The sequence below is a fragment of the Oratosquilla oratoria genome, chromosome 6 (assembly GCF_046742065.1).
Source record: "Oratosquilla oratoria isolate Oo_2021 chromosome 6, ASM4674206v1, whole genome shotgun sequence".
Lineage (NCBI taxonomy): Eukaryota > Metazoa > Arthropoda > Malacostraca > Stomatopoda > Squillidae > Oratosquilla > Oratosquilla oratoria.
Genome location: NC_134782.1, coordinates 23,549,463 through 23,566,962, shown reverse-complemented (window position 1 = coordinate 23,566,962; position 17,500 = coordinate 23,549,463). Strand labels below are relative to the sequence as shown.

At 44.0% G+C, this 17,500-nt stretch overlaps 2 protein-coding genes across 3 annotated transcripts in view; one reads left to right on the top strand and one right to left on the bottom strand.

The window, feature by feature from the left end:
• The first annotated feature begins 9,450 nt into the window (after positions 1-9,450).
• LOC143025944 (uncharacterized) lies at positions 9,451-16,406 on the top strand. The gene is made up of 9 exons (XM_076185925.1): positions 9,451-9,873; positions 10,127-10,250; positions 10,885-11,092; positions 12,069-12,258; positions 12,667-12,850; positions 13,356-13,466; positions 13,912-14,001; positions 15,975-16,099; positions 16,313-16,406. The coding sequence occupies exons 1-9, from the start codon at positions 9,548-9,550 to the stop codon at positions 16,404-16,406; spliced, it is 1,452 nt and encodes a 483-aa protein (XP_076042040.1). The 5' UTR covers positions 9,451-9,547.
• A 238-nt stretch (positions 16,407-16,644) lies between these two features.
• Positions 16,645-17,500, bottom strand: part of SiaT (beta-galactoside-a-2,6-sialyltransferase) — a 16,025-nt gene continuing 15,169 nt past the window's right edge. For both annotated transcript variants that reach the window (XM_076186589.1, XM_076186588.1), the window contains exon 7: positions 16,645-17,500. This exon is cut by the window's right edge and continues 642 nt beyond it. The gene's annotated coding sequence lies outside the window, so the exon portion shown is untranslated.

The following is a 17,500-nucleotide window of genomic DNA, read 5'->3' as shown; positions in this document are numbered from 1 at the left end:
TTTTGTATCTTTATCTTTTGTTATTTCATGTGTGAAAATATAACTTAGAAGAAGTTAGAAGACTAAAATGCACGTTTCTAGCATTTTATAGTCTTTAATTTATCCAACTAGCATCTTAAGTGCCTGATAGCAGACGAATTTTTCAATGTCGTAATTACATTTTCCACGCTAGGGCAACTGATGACGTAACGACTGCTGTTTACATTCTTCAACATGGCCAGCACGCAATACGAAAGTGACTTCATATCAAGTGGAAAAGACTAATCGGATTTGGATGCCCTTCCGCCCTGATTATTTTATCGTAATATGCTAATTTTGCATTAGGATTACCAGACTATTAATTTTTTTCCCTTATTCTTTCTGCAATAGGGACATTAAATACGATTTTTTAAATATGTTTAATTATTTCGTAAGCTAATAGCTAAAATAGGGTGTAAGGTGGAGGTGGTAAGTGGTGATGGGGGAGGGGGGCTATCACTGAGATCACTGAGAACTTTGCCTCGGGGCGGCACTTAGGCATATAGCCTCTGCACATGACACAGACTTATACACCTTCCTCCAGGCGTTGTCTTTTTTCAATAGCAATCCTCCTTCGACGGCGTTTGCTTACCGAACCCGGGGTCCTGTCGATAACAAAAAATTGTCGGTGTTGCATCTTCTTTTAGAATGGGCTTTATGCTAGTTCCCAGTGACTCGACAAGGTCAAGGTCCCGAGTGTTCTGTTTTTATTTTCGAAAAGTTTCGAACAGATTTTCACTTTCAATCCAGTCTTCCGTGACTCGTGCCGTCTGCACCGAATGATCCAGTCCTTATTGCGAACAGGATCTTTCAGAAAAGAATAAAAATGAAGTCCATCCGCAACAGAAAGTTTCGTCGAATCACTGTTGGAATTTGCGGCGACACAATAAACATTTTCGAACTAAATACATTATAAAAACTTGCTAACACACAAAATATAACAGATCACTGTTCAAGTTGACAGCGCAGCACGGCATTTCTTAGTCCATGCATATGGCATGCATCAGAATGTAAACAGTAATATTGACGTCACAGTCGATAGAGTCTTACGAGAATCGCCGAAAATCGGCGAAGGAAAAGTTTGTCTGCTACCGATATTTTGATAGGCCTTTATATCACATTGCATAACAATTAGGGTTTATTTTTGCATTATTTTATCAAAAGGTTACTAAGCCATACATCTAGCAATAATCATCACCTCTTTGAAAACCTTCTCAGCTGACCTTTAAAAGTTATACAAAAATATATTCTCGTACAGACAGACACAAACAGTTAATTTCTCTAATTTTCTAAACAGCAGATTTTTTTTCTTTTCTGAATTCAGAAAAAAACAATACCGACTAAACAATATATGAAACAGCAATTTTCTTTAATTAGATGTTCTATATTGGAACTTAATTTCAGCTTTATCATATGTTCACCATTGTCCGAGTAAATATTACAGTACAAACGACCGTGGCGAAAAGGGTAAGCACACCTTCACGGACGGTGTCAGCTTTTCAGTGACGCTCCTATCACACATGTTGCAGTGAGTAGGATCCCAGTAGCGGTGCACATCCCCGGATTGATGGAGGTATTGGTATGGAAGATGTGCTAATGAACATTAGAAGCGAACGTGGTGTAATCGGTAAAAACACCTTCCCGGACAGTGGTAGGACACGAGTTCTATTCTCGGGCGGCGCTAGCTTGTCGGTGACGCTCCGTATCATTCAATTATTATTACATTTTAATAGCTGGTTAATAAGGTATGCAGTGTAGGAATAATTATAAAGAAAATGCAATTTTTTGAAACGGATTGGTATGTTCTTAGCGATACTTGTAGTGAAGCTTTCGTTCTTTATTGTGTAAGCAATCTAAAATAATGTACTTACTTAATTGTACTGTATTTACCTAATTGTAGTATATAGGATCCCGTATCCTATTGACTAATTAGGGTGTGATATTAGTACCAACTTTTTGATATACTCCCTTAGATATGGAGATGGTCAGTATGAACAAGAAAATAATCATAAGCCATTTAATCAAGCCTAACGCCCCTGTAGGTTACATATGCCTTAAAATTTGCGCTTCCCCAAAAAGTGTTTTAGACTCAAAATTTCCTCATAATACTGGTAAAGATCTGGTATACAGTAATGAAACTCAATATTACTGAGATTAGATTTACCAGAGACAAATAATAATGTACATCAAGCACAGCGAGGCCAGAGTGTGTGTCCATAGTGTTCAGTTTGAGTGTCCAGTGTTATTGTTCACCAACGCTGTCAACAGATAGTCAGTGACCTAGGATTATGTCCATGGCCTCGTTAAAGCCTTCCATTATCACCTCCGCGTTGGAGGTAATGTTCTTCAGGTCAGGGCCCTCACATGGGGGCGGGGTGCATATGCCCTGGGGCGGCACATTTTAGGGGGGGGGATTCTAGTATGGACATGCCGCCCATAAGGCTGACAAAATAGTTATAATAAAAAAGTAAAAAAAAAACTGACTATATTACCATAATATACAAATTTTGCGTTAGAATTAGCAAAATATGAAATATTTTTCCTTTATCCTTTCTGCAATAGGGGCATTAAATAAAATTTTTAAAAATATGTTTAATTATTTCGCGAGCCAATAGTTGTAATAGGCAGTAAAGAATGGTGGAAATGGGAAATGGTGAAGAGGGAAGGGGTGGGGGCGTCACCGAGATCTTTACCCCGGGGCGCCATTTAGACACGTAAGGGCTCCGCTTCAGGTACAGTTTCAGGTTCACTGCATAGGTGTTGATTGGAAGCTTCTTGTGGTCTTTCATGAGGCGAAATAGGTCGCTTGATTTCGGCAGGGAAAGTGACGTGTCTCGAGCATAGCGAACCTCCAGGTACAGGCGTTCTACCTTTGTGTACTGGTTGTTGTCAGTGTCTGCCACATACTCATCTACTGCAGCAGCTGAGGTGAATGGTCCTCCCATTCTTTTCAGCTTGTCCAGGTCCTTGTTTTTTCGCCGATCTACTGCCACATTGGCAATCTCTTTGTCCTGCAGGCCTTGTTTCTTCAGTTCATCTTGCCTTGTGTTCCATGCCAGCATGATTTCTGGTAGCTTTCCTCCTTTCCTGACCACACTGCCATAGGCCCTGAATGACCCTGATTGCCTTCTGTCGATAAGATCCGTCGACTTGGCTTTGACCTGTGCTGCTGATGCACTGCCAAGCTGCTTGGCACCTCTTCTTGACAGCTCGAAGTTAACAAATCCAACACTGCGCTCTGCATTCAGGTTGTGAATTGGTGCCTTCTCCAACTTCTCTGGGTCCATCTGAGTGACAGCATTCTGTGCAGACTCATCATAGTCTCCAAAGGCAAAGATATCGCCCTTCTGCCTCTGAAAGCCCGTTGCCAACTTGGGAAGGATCATCTTCAGGAGCTTAATGACCTGGGGTTGGAATGAGGTTGCTACTTTGAGTATGGCATCACAGACGTCTTCTTCGTGCTTTGTATGCTGGAACCTTTCCTGGGACACAAAATTGAAGGCTAGTTCCTGAACCTGCAGCAAAGTGGCCACATCTACCTTCTTCAGTTCCTGGTACGGCTGCTGAAATGCTGGAATAATCTTGCTGTAGGTTGTTTCGGCTGACATCGTCAAAGACAGATATGGCCCGACTAGATGAAGTCCAAGAAGGGCACCTGCACAGTACATCACCTTCAGGAAGTCCAAGTCCAAGAAGCACTTCACAATGCAAGCTAATTGATTGGTAACATGTTCATATTTCTACAGAAAGGATGCCACATTTTCCAGATGGTAGAGACTGATGGCGCAAATTAGTGTCAGGCGATTGAAGCGCTCGTGCTCGAGGTTGACAGACTTGTTTGATCGAGGCGTTATATGGATATCAAATTCATGTGCCTGGTCCTATGGCTTGTGATCAAAGTCATGGTTGACGAGTTGAGTCATACAATCGATAGCTTGTTCAGTCACGCATGTTGCGTTCGGCTACTCCCGCAGGACCGGAGTTATCCTATACGTCTTGGATGATGTCGAAGAAATTGGTGTATCTCGGGAGGCTGCTCATCATACCTAGAACGCGTCCTGGGATCACGTGGCATTGGTAGCATGATTGCAACATCTCCCTGAAAAGACAGACACTTGAGAATGGTCGTGGTTAGTGGGTGGGGCGTTAGGCCACCCAGGGCGTCGTGGACTTGACAGTCGAGGTTGTTAGTCATTAGCTTTACCGGAGTCGAGGTGCGGGACCTTGTGATCTCCGTTGAGCATGTGGGTGGGTCAAGGTGGGGACGCTCACAGCTTTAGTTTGCTAAATGATCTAGTGGCGGTGGCGGTAGGCTACGAATATACTTGTGGTAGGCGAGAGTGTGGGAAGTCGAACTGGCAGTCGGCAGGCGTGACAGGCACCGACGGCACTCGAACTGCTAGGCAGGCGAACTGGCAGTCGTACTGGCAGGCAGCGGCGGCAGGCGATCTGGCAGACAAGTGGTGACATGCGGCGTCAGAAACCAGTGGTAGGCGAGATTATAGACAGTTGAACTGGTAGTCGGCAGGCGTGGTAGCAGGGACGCCAGTCGAGCTGGTGGGCTGGCGAACTGGTAGTCGTATTAGCAGGCAGCGGTGGCAAACGATCTGGCAGACAAGTGGCGGCAGTCGGCGCCAGTAGATCTGGCAGACAAGTGGCGGCAGTCGAGCTGGCAGTCGATCGGCGGTAGATATCTGTGGTAGGCGAGAGTGCGGGCAGTCGAACTGGCAATTGTAGACCCAGCAGGCAGCGGCAGCAGACGATCTGGCAGTCAAGAGGCGGCAGTCGAGCGGCAGACAACGGTGGCAGACGACCTGACAGATCAAGTGGCGGTAGTCGAGCCGACAACAGTCGAGCGGCTGACGATCTGGCAGATCAAGTGGCGGTAGTCGAGCTGACAGCAGTCGAGCGGCAGACGATCTGGTAGATCAAGTGGGGGCAATGGAGCTGACAGCAGTCGAGCGGAAGACGATCTGGTAGATCAAGTGGCGACAGTCGAGCTGAACGCATTCGAGCGGAAGACGATCCGGTAGATCAAGTGGCGACAGTCGAGCTGGCAGCAGTCGAGCGGCGGCCATCGATCTGGTGCTAGTCGAACGGTAGACAGAGCTGGGGATCGGGGGCCCCACGTTGGGCGCCAAGTGTTGGGCTGGTTTGAAAGCAAAATCTGATGTAGAAAGTCCTTGTTTATCTAGAAATGAATGTTGGGCGCCAAATAATGATAACTCGTTTTAAATGCAAGAAAAAAGGGGAAGACGGCGAGGGAGGTGACGACTGTGTGTATAAAGCCATGTCCTAACTTGGTCTGCTTCCAGGGGAGGAGGGACGAGGTGAGAAAGCAAGGACCCAGCGAGCCAGACTTACAATATGATGTTCCGAGGAGATCTGAATCTTCGGCGTTCGTCCGGTCTTTATATAAACGGGCAGGTCATGATCCGTGCCCTTAATTGACGCGAGGTCAAAATCGTTGCGTGGGAAGTCGGAAGCAAAACGTTCTTACGCTCCTGACTCACGAAGACAGAGGGTATACGTTCCTCATTTAATCCAGTGTTCATCATCACGTGGTCAGGCGAGGCTCTGGTTAAGTCATCGCTGGGAGTGATGCTGGTACTGCACGTATGTTCCTCATGGAGGCTTTGTCCTACCCGTGGGCCTCAAGGACGCTTTGGTCGATCAGACGCAGCCGGGCGGCACATAAGTCACACGTCTGGTTCCACTAGACCTTAAGGGGCCCTTAAGGCCCTTAAGAGGCCCTTAAGGCCCTTAAGGGGCCTCAGGAAGGGAAGGGGATGAGAACCGAGGGGTGAAGACCTAACCTTACCTAACTAAAACTAACCTAAACTAACAATCCTAACCAAAACTAACCGACGTGAATCGACCTGAACCGACCCGAATTACCCGAACAGACCCAAACTGACCCCAATTGACCTGAACTGACCTGAACTGACCCGAACTGACCCGAACTGACTTGAACTGACCTGAACCGACCTGAATCCACATGAACCTACTTGAACCGAAGTGACCCGAACTGACTTGAACTCATTTAAATAGACCTGAGCTGACCTAAAGCGACCTGAAGTGACCTGAACTTACTTGTATTGATTCTAACTGAACCGAACTGACCTTTGCTGACCCGAGCTGACTTGAAATTACCTGAACCGACCTGACTGGCCTGAACTGACCTGAAATCACCTGAACCGACCTGACTGACCTGAACCGACCTGAAGTAACCCAAACTGATTCGAATTGATCTAAATTGACCTGAACTGGCCCGTACTGGCTTGAATTGACCTGAACCAACCTGACTTAAACTGAAACGACCTGAAGTGACCTGAACTAAATTGAAATTAACTTATCTGACCTGAACTGACCCTACGAGTTCTGTTGATATCTCAATTTGTCTAAGAACAGAGAAATCCATCAAAATTGCATATAAAATGTTATGCAAAAAAAAAAAAAATCTATTGCATCATACCTCATGCTTTGATTCATACTTTGATGGAGCTAGTAGACCCATCAGTTACAGTACATCTCCAGTTCTCCATCCAGGATGACGCGCCAAGCAGGAATACAAGCATTGGGCTGCCATTTAACTCCAATGAGTAGACACTAATAATACTCAATGATATGTCCATTATTGTGTAGATAGGCAAAAAAGTTAGTAACTACGTTAGGCAGAGGTAGCGGCACGCGTCATGACAACTCCAAACATTGCAGGAGCACAGAGCTACTACTCTACTAGTCCATCATACACTCAATACTTCCTTGACTCATCGACACCATACAGTAGGTGAGGAATAGCCTATGCAAGAGGCCTTTAAACCTAACCAAAAATCCTAACCTAACCAAACTAATCTAACCTAACCAAAAATCCTAACCTAACCAAACCAATCTAACCTAACCAAACCTAACCCAGCATTACCTAAACCAACCTAACCAAACCTGACATAATCTAGCCTAACCTAACAAAACAAAACTAACTTAACCTAACCAAGCTATAACCACCCTTGACTAAATACATCAATACATGAAATATGATACAACGTACGGCGGTGTAGCGAGATTTTCTACGAAGATAGAAGTGCTGGACAAAGCAACCCATCGCAACCAAAAGCCACCCCTCACCAACGCCCACCACAGGTCAAAGTATATTTGCTTTCCCTCCTCATCTCCCCACCGACACCCATTTCCACCCAACCCTTGTTTGCCACTCCATCCCCCCAACACAAACCACATTCCCCCACATCACCCCTACTTATATCTACCCAAAAAACGTTCGAACCCTCCCCCGCACACACACACACTCAGACCCACCAACACCCACCCAACTAAGCAATTGTCCTGGATATGAAGATGTAGATTTTCTTCCAAACAATAGATCAGTTGGTCCTCATCACTTTACATAGAGGTGAATAGTGATCCCGTTAGGTAGAAAAAGAGCGCACGGACCCGTTGCCATGGTGATGACATGGACGCCTTCGTTGCTATGGAAACGGAGGGGATTTGCAGGCGATAGTGTTACCAGAACGAAACCATCACTGTAGGGTGACAGTGTCTCACAAATTGGATTACTTTTTGTTTTGTTTTGTTTTTTCATTTCTTTTTCTTTCTATTAAACCCAGTCACCACCTGTTCATCTCACCCGCCTACCCACTCCCTCCAACAGGTTTTCCACACATCGTCATTCCAAATCGTAATTGTTTTAGACAATAATTATTGCATGAAGTTATGCCTTTGACATTTATGGTCTTCATAAACAACACCATTTTTCTATGCGTGTACTTAACACGCTTGCATAATTATCACCTTGCCTATGAGTAGGTAAATAGAATAAGTACAACAGTGGTAGTTGATCCCATCTATGTCGCCGATTTGTCATGGGTTTAGTTGAAACTTAGACCTAGTTTTTATCTTCTTTATTTTCTCTTTCGGCTCCATGCGAAGTATAGATAGAAAGTGTAAACAACAGGAATCTGACAAACGAACATCTCGACCTTCCAATCTAGTCCTATGCTACAAAGGATTGCTTAACTTTTCTATTTAGCATAAAAACATATGACAAACCTGTCATTCATACCAACAAGCTTCCAAGTCAGTGGTGAGTTAGTTATACTCAATTCATTCTGTATGAAATGTTTTGGAATTAGACAGACAAGTGTTTTCCCGTCCGGAAAGGTCTGAACAAAAGACGGGAGAAAGGTCATTGGGTAAAAACAATATTGGCGATTTATTTATCTATTTTATTATATACATTATATATATATATATATATATATATATATATATATATAATATATATATATATACATAAATAAATATATATATATTATATATATATATATATATATATATATATATATATATATATAGATATATATAATTCAAATAAACTTTTTATAGCTGGGGTAACCCTTTTTGCTTCATCGGTTTTGTTGATTAAAAGTACAGAGCCTGGTGGAAGCTGATGAGCAAAATAATAAGTCGCAGAACAAAATAACGAGGTATTCTTTAACTTCAAGATTTTTACTCGACATATTTTCCTACTTATTCATTCCATATTTATCTATGGACTTATTTATTTATTTACTATTTATTTGTTCATATATGTTTTGTTTATTCTATTTATTCAACCATTTAAGCATTTGTTAATTTATTTATGTATGTTTGCATTTATTGATTTATCTATTTTTCTATTGTTTTGTTTGTTTATTCATATATATATATATATATATATATATATATATACATATATATATATATATATTATATATATATATATATATATATATATATATTTACTTATTTATTCTTCTGTGGAAGATCCACATTATTTAGCCTTATATTCCTCATGCCACTTAACCTTGTTCTATTCAGACATTTCGAACTAGACAAAGACGTATTAGGTAAAACCAAAAGTAAATAGATAATAATGATAAAAACAAAAACAAAACAATATGTTCTTTTGGTATTCAAAATTCCATATCCCTTTAGAAATCCTTCAGTTACTTCTGAGGATCTTTGCTGCGGAAGGCAACAGAGAAACGAGGAACTACACGAAGTGGCGTGCTGCGGCACTGCAGGTGATGACCGAACGATTAGTATTACGCTATACCTGCAGGACGTGCGGTGTTGCCAGTGGTTAATTCGGCCATTTACATTTATACATAGTAGACTTGTGCTCTGGGCGTAAATACTTTTTGTGTTGTTTCTGTGTGCTATGATGCTTGCAGCCAGTAACCATAGAATGTAGCATCCGCGTACTACGATACGTGCATTGGCGTAACGGTATAGGCCTACGTGGCAACACACTGAACGTTGCATAATACGCGTGCAGATCTACGCCCCGGTACGCTTGCGTAATGATCAACTCCACATTCACAAATTAATCATTTGCTCCCAATATTCTCTTTTCCTCGTATCCAACCCGTGTTTTTGTAGTATTTCGTCTCCTTACTAGAACCAAGAATGTTTGCTCCTTGTCACTGTGTTTCAGATCGAGTGTTATCCTCTTCGTTGCCACTTCTTCGTCATGACTTCGCCCACTTCGGCCTCCTCTCCTCCGAGTGGCCTAGGGATGCTGACGGCGACGATACGCACCGCCAGGAGGGTCTCCGAAGGGAGCAGCGGCGGCGGAGGCAGGAGCAGCATGATCGGGTCTGGAGGAGGAGGCGGGGGTCCAGTCGGAGACGCAATCGAAGGAGGAACCAGCTCCTCCTCGTTCAGCTCCCGTCGAAGACGGTCAGGAGCTTCCTCAGTGTCGGGGGCTTCCATGGCCTCGCTCCTGGCGCGCCTCCAGAGGCAGTCCATGCCTCAGGACCTCACCCTGGAAGGGAAGGTGAAGGTCAAGACTACGATGTGAGTATTAGTACTCCCATCCTCTGGTAGAGGGCGATCTTAGGCGTTAGGGACCCCTCGAACTACGGGTCGTCCTCAGATCTACCAACTATATAGAATTTTGGGGAAACAGAACAGGTGTTATATGGAATAACTTAGCTTGAGTACTTACAGGTGTGGGACTTCGAAAGAGCTAGTAGAACGGCCCCACCCCTTTTTTTATAAACTGTTATTCGCCGTTATTTACGTCTTGTTTCTCCTCTTTCTCTCTCAGTGAATGCGGTTCTGATGTTCTGGCCATCAGATTCTCTCCTGACGGAGGAAGCGTGGCCGTCGGCCTGCGATCTGGCCAAGTGAGGCTCTACACGGCCATCGGCCATCTCACCCAGACCCTGCAGGTATTCGAGGAGATCCCTCTATCTTTGGGTTCAGCGCGAAACATTATAAAAATAGCAATGCTTATCATAATTAGAAGAATTGTTTGATGCCCCATATGTCACTGACCGGAAACCCACAGATCAACAGCAGCTGACATCGGGCCCTGCTAGTGAACTCTCTCTATGAAGAAACGTTAGACTAATGTCTACATGTAGGAGTGTTTCTATGACATCGCCTGAAAGTTGTAGAAGGAGGGGATCAGTTGCCGGTTACCAGCTCTCCTTGCGTCGAATGATAGAGGGAATATAAAAGTTGACAAAGAGGGATATTGGTCTCAGTCCGATTACAGGGTATTAGCCCCTTTGGGCTGAATCTCTAAATGAGAGAAAATTGATGAGGTTTGAAGATGACCAACAAGGAGACGACTCTCTGACGTCATCCAGGCAGGACTTTTTTTTTTCTTTTTTTTTTTTGCAGATCCCCGTCGTTAGCGTCTGATAATTATAATATCAATAATCATATAATGATATCCCTGCAGTCGTATTTGGAGGATGTCCTATTTAGTCCATCGGGGTCATGAGTCATGCATTCTTCACTCCCTCCCTTCTGAGTACTTCGGTGAAAATCATCGATGTGTTTTCGAACTCCCTGCAGTACCCGGCTGCCAGCTCCAGCCTCAGCATCGACCAAGACGGTTTCGCCTTCGGCAGCAACCGCCCCGCCGACACGTCCTCGACCCTCTCGTCCTCGTCTTTGTCTTCCTTCACGTGCCACTCTGGAGGAGCACTGGCACCCGTCCACTCACCCGTGACCTCTGTCCTGTGGCTCCCCGGCAGCGCCCACGAACACCTCGTGGCCACGCGTGAGTCATCTTTGGGGAATGTCTATTCCTCACCAGAAGAGTCTATAGTTGTTTCTGTTGTTGCTGCCGTTTAGCCCACAGTGTTCATGAGCCATGGCACTAGATTTACGGATGAAACTAGTCGGTCTCTCATGGCTCTTTTGTTAAAGGTCCCCTCCCCTCCTCCCCAGATACGTTGTGGGCATTGGTGTGTATTTCCAGTGATAAGTAGTCTATAAATATGTGTCTGGTCAAGTGTTAGGCTTCCTGGCAATGGACAAATCGGAGTTGACCCTTTATTTGCACCTCGCTGCATTGCCTTCGACCCGGGCGTACAGGGGGAAGGAATAACTGGGATGGGATTGGGGGCGTTAAACAGATTCTAATATGTGTAAAGTGGGTGTGTACTTTGACTTGACCATCCCCCGTTGAAGGGGTTAATGGGCTTTGGTGGAGACAGGGATGATCTTTCACCCACGCGGTGCTGAGATGGGAACGGGGTCAATTGGGTTTTATTGTGTATAAAGAGGACGTGTGCTTTAGTAACAATCCCATGACGATCCTAATGACCGTACCTTTTACTCCGTGAAATTATTCGTTTCTTAAAGACCTTGATCAAACTTTCTCGATTTAAGCATCTTTTGCGGCCCGAATGGATTTCTCCTCGTGTTCTCAATTTACGCAGTGAGCGGACAATGAGGACGGGTCGCCATGTAAACGAAGTGGTAAAGGGTAAACCAACTTTTGCTTTCGGACCCTGCTGTGGATGTGCTGTGTCTTGCTGCATTGTTTTTCACCCGGACAGCGGGTGTGGGGAGAGGGGTGGCCCTTCATCCACAAGGAACTAAGATAAAAGGGAAAACAAATTGGGATGGGTGGGTGCATGCCGGCTTGGCTTGCTACCTACCTCATAGAGGGAAAGAGGCCTTTTGTTGTATGAAAATAAAAGTATTTTCTGCGTACCGGAGATTTTAAGTATAGTGATTGTATGACCTAGATGCTGACGGCCGCTTGGTGGCCTGGCGAGAGCGACAGCTTGGGAGTGTGACAGCTCTTGGGGAAGAGTCCGTCGATGTCAAAGCGGCCGCCCTTCACGGCGTGGAGGACAAGTTCATCAGCTACACCCCTGCAAATCTCGTCCTCAGAGATGCAACCACGCACAGGGTCGTCCTCCAGTGCGACATGGGGTGAGTTCATTCACGAACTTTGTCCTCCTCCTCCTCGGTTTCTGATTTGCTTTTGTGCCATGTTGCTGACATCGTGACGTGTGGTACTTCGTTTTACTGCTGGTTTGCTAAATGGGCATTCCCTCAGTTGGTTCTCAATCTGCATAGGGCTTGTAATTTTCATATGTTAGCATCTCAGTTTCCTCATAACATTAGTTATTATAATAGCAGTTCTTTTTATCAATGATGACTTTGAAACAAAGACGAACGAACTTTAATCTCCGAGTGTACAGTAACCCTTGCACTCTACCCACAGGCATCCTATAGCCTAGTCACTATAACTCAAACATGATATAAAGTGATCCCCCAGTGAAGGACCCCTCCCGTCGAATAATACCTCGATGCAACCCTCCTCCTCTTCCATTACAGGCGAGGGGGACACCTTTTAGCCGGAGAGTGCTTGTGGGCGGCCACTGGGCGTGGAAACGAGCTGGTGGCTGGTGGCACGGGCGGGCTGACGTGGTGGGACGCCCGGTCCGGCCAGGTGACGAGATCAGTGCCAGGCGTCAGGGTCATGGGCTCGGCCCTGGCCTGGCACCCGACCTCCAGCAGGGTAAGATGATGGAGCCATGTGGTCTCCCCTCGAAATATTGGTCCCTGCAGAGTCGCCGCGGTGCTAGGACATCCCAAAGGGGTTCTGGTTATCTACTTGCATGCCTGTGGTCTCTTCCATTGATAGATTTTTATATACAATATATATATATGTTTCATTAAGTTAGTTACTGCAAATAAATATATATATATATATATATATATATATATATATATATATATATATATATACATATATATATATATATACATATACCTGTCGTCTCCTGTCTGGACATTTTGGATTTGTGAAATTGTTCAAATTCCTAAAGGGCCCACTACATAAGGTTAGGGATATTAGAGAATAGAACAGGGCTCGTGCGTCTGGAGGTCAGGAACCCCGAATTTCATCTGGGGCTAACATGCCAAACCACCCCGTAGAGCGGCTGAGTAAAATACACAGATAGATATATACAAACTACTCCACAACGAAAGAAATTCTAGTTGTTCCTCGATTCTTTCCACAGCTGGTGGTCGGCAGTTGGAGCGACGGTGGTGGTGGAGGCGTCGTCAAAGTGTGGGACTGTACAGCTGGGAAAGTGAGCCACACGCTTCATGCAGACACTTACAACACCTTGGTAAAGTTTGCCCATTAGCCCCGCCCCCTTAGGCCTTAGGCAAGTCCATCCTCATTTCCAGACACCCTATCCCCTCTTCCACCTTCACCCCCTTCTCCTCTAATGGGGTCCTGTTTACTTATTGAAACAGTTTCGGTGACAATTTTTGTGTACGATTCGCCCAAACGTTATGCCAGCTTTGTCTCACACACTCGAAGGGAAAACGGTAAAACCCACCTTCCCACTCGCACGCAGTGGGAAGTGAGAAACCCCTGGTAGGGCAAAGCCCTGGCAGTTGAGACGAGCCGCTGTTTTTAGGCCAGAATTAGACCAGCTCTGAACAAGGTGTCAAGATAATGTAACTAGTAAGGCCTAGATATTATTCTCAGCCACATTACTATTTTTATTAACTATCTTATTGTTATCTACTTTATTTCTAATTTACTTTACCACCCCCGTCCCCCAGGTTCAGGGGGTTGCCTGGTTCTCCCGCGACCACGTCCTTATAGGCGGAACACAGCCTCATCTCCTGCGCGTGACAAGTTTGCAAAACACGGTACGTATGATGGAGGCGTATTCCCGTATCTAGGAAACGGCAACGTGCAACCGGTTTCCAAAGTTCGCCGACTTGAGGTGTATCTCTGAGAACCCTGGGGAAGTTGACTCATCTTATTCTATTTTTTTCCTCTCTCTCTCACTTGCTATTTGAACATAATTCTTGTCAATTTTATTTGCAAGGCAATAAAGATTTTTTTTTTTTTTTTTCAGCATGTCTTCATTTTCAGGTATACTTGTGAAGCAATTAAGAATGTTTTTTTTTCGGCATGTCTAAACTGCCAGACGTATCTGTAAATCAATTAAGCTTTTACTTTTTTTTCTTCATTATTTCGACATAGAGGGCCCCATACACGCTCAGACGCCCTGTCCGGCCAGCGTCCGGTTCAAGCGAGTCTGAGCGTGTATGGGCACATGAGGCGAGCTCACGAACCTGTAGCTGACAGGTTGGCTCCGTCCGACCAACGTCCGGTTCAGGCCTATTTAAGCGTGTATGGGCACATGAGGCGGCCTTTCAGGCCACGAATCTCAGTACAGCACTCGACAGCGTAGCGTGAACACGTCTTTCCCACTGAGCACTAACTCCACCACTGAAGAAAAGCGGCGATATTGGAGAGAATTTATTGAGATATACAGGGAAAATTCGTGCCTTTGGAAAAATAAATTTCTAGAGTATTCACAGAAAGTGAAAAAAAAAAATGCAGCGCATGATTTGTTGAAATTGTAAAAGAAAATGACGGTGCAGCCACCCGAGATTTAGTGACAAAAAATCAACAACATAAGGAGCTCCTAAAGAGTAAGAAGAGGCTACAATCTCCCATCCTGACTGGTCCAATACAATACAAAACGGTCACCTCATATGGGCCTAATATAAACACAAACTTAAATTGAAGAATGCAACATCAGGCATGTATAGTAGCAATACACAGCAATAAAAGTAATTCATAGCGATAGAATTAAAGGATACATACACACCAAAGGCATTAATCTGGCGATAGCCAAAATAAAACGATAAGTGCTCTGGTATGGAAGCAGGTCTTTAAGAAGATGATTTGAACAGAGGCACTATGAAAAATATAGTAATCCACGTGGAAAAAGAAAATGGGACTTAGTGTAAGTCTGCCTCAGTCCTAGAATAAGCAAACTTTAAGTGGACATGGTCTTCATTCCTCGGTGTCTCGCTAGAACTGAGCTTTGCTTTGAGGCAGGACTGAATAGTGTGTGGGTGACATCAGTCGGACTGTCCGGCCGGCTGTTCAGACGGACACTCCGGCCGCCTGAGCGTGTATGGGGCCTGTAAGTCGAGAATGCAAGTATTTGGGGCCATCGGTTATCAGATCAAACTAGCACCAAGGGAGGGTTGTCGTTGTCGTCGATCTTTGTCGTCTGGCCTTGCAGACAGAGATCGACTAGCGGTGGTTCAGTAAGAGAGACGTCGGAGAGGATCCTCCTCCTCCTCCTCCTTGACATTCGTCCCAAGAACTCTTCGCTATTCTCACTACGGAAGACGCTCTTCCTATGAAAGAGTATTGTGGTGGAGTTGCTTGGACGAAGTACTGGAATAATGGTACTTGTTCTCGCTTTTAGGCGATCTTGTAGCAAACCCGTGTGACTTGGCATTCACCACCAAGGTCTTGGATCACGTGTTGGACTCGTGATCGACAGCTATTACCCTCCCGGATGAGAGCTCTGAGTTCATATATGGCCCGATCTGTGGGTAATACAATACTGTGACCTCACAGAACTGGAGTGCCGAATCGCAGTGCAGCGATGCTGAAATTTCCAGCCATGGTCGAGACTCGAAATCGCATAAAGCCGCGCACGCGTGTGTGTGTGCGTGCGCGCGTTCTTTTGCACCCTGAGTCGTTACTATCTGAATTTTTTTTTATTGTTATTTAAGCCACGTTACTCCATGACTATGTTCCTCTCGTTTTTTTTTTTTTTTTTTAACACTACGATCTCTGTTTCCAACAGACTGTTGGCGCTGTACGGGGTCTGCGTTCAGGGGTGTGGGCCGTGGACTGCGGTCGGGGCCAGTACGGTGGAGCCAAAATGGTGGCTGCTGTTGGATCCTTGCTCTACGTTATCGAACTCGCCCGGTAGTCCAGTGAAGAATGACCAATAATAATGATAATAATTATAATAATAGCGGTAGTAACAGTAACAGTAAACATGTGATGAACATTTTTGACAAATTTCATTGGTTCCAAACTCCACACAACCGATTACGATGATACGCAGTTGGTGGCTACCACCTAGTGCAAACTGTATCAGTTGTCTTTAAACTATCACTGAATTTGATTTGTTCTTAGTTGTCCATACCAGAAGACAATGATTGTAGGTATTACATCAACGATGACCAGCGACTCAGTCCATGGGAACAATATCGCGACCAAGAAACGGTGAAGGAGACTAGATGGTAGAAAAGAGGGAGAGTGGATCAGTGGGGAATGCACTTATTTGAGATATTATTATCACTAATTATTATCATTAGTATTATCATCATTACCACTACTACCATCACTATTCTTGCGTATATTAGGATCACTTTTGGACACGCAGCAGGTAAATTGAAATTAATTTTCAGTTCAGGCAAAGAGAATTTTTTTTTTTTTTTTTTTTTTTTAGGTAAACAAACAAATCGACACTTTTTGAGATCTTGTTGCTTCTTATGAATAAGGTTGGATAGATACATGAAAATATCAGCAGTTTAGATGATAAACCATGTCGATTTAGCATACACCAAATAGACAAAATAATTTTCCCGACAGAAACCTTCCGAATATATGGCAATCACCTATTTAAAAAATTCACAATTAAAACAGTATATAATAACAACTTCATTAAACTTAAAAAATATATTTTTCATTTTAAGAGAATATGTATTCGAGAAAACAATTTACCAAAAGTGATCATGTAACAGGCCTTTGACAACTGACATTTCAAATTGATGTATTTAGCAAATACGTTTACCTGTTTCATTCCTTTTGTTTTGATATGGGAGCCGTTGGTAATTACGCAGTATGCACCTTTAGTCGAAGAACGAATCATCACATTGCCCTTTCGCGTCATAAATAAACACTCAGTGCAGCTTGTTGGTTTGATTTGAAGAAATATGAATGAGGAATATGATGTGATATATGCAAGTCACCTTTACACTATCGAAAATTCGTCGACTGCCAACAAGATGACTATACGACGACACGAAGAAAAATTAAGCTGACGAAAAAAAAATCAAAGATGGAAAATAAATACACAACTAAAACAAATAGATATATGGATAAATAGAACAGATAAGATAAAACGGACGACTTTTTGCTTATGTGAAGGCTACTTGATAACATTTTTGGATGTCCCCGACATAAACCGACATCGAACAGAAACATCGCCCAAAAGATCAAGATTAAAAAAGTATACAAGAATACAATGGGCTCAAACCTGATTTTCAGCTCCCATACCGTCGACTAAATCTAAATTTCTAGTTTGTCTCACAGATGTAG

Excerpts from the sequence above, each read along its gene's own strand:
- LOC143025944 (XM_076185925.1), top strand. The coding sequence starts at position 9,548 with ATGACTTCGCCCACTTCGGCCTCCTCTCCTCCGAGTGGCCTAGGGATG. Across the intron at positions 10,251-10,884 it reads ATCTCACCCAGACCCTGCAG|TACCCGGCTGCCAGCTCCAG; the intron begins GTATTCGAGGAG and ends AACTCCCTGCAG. Across the intron at positions 16,100-16,312 it reads TACGTTATCGAACTCGCCCG|TTGTCCATACCAGAAGACAA; the intron begins GTAGTCCAGTGA and ends ATTTGTTCTTAG.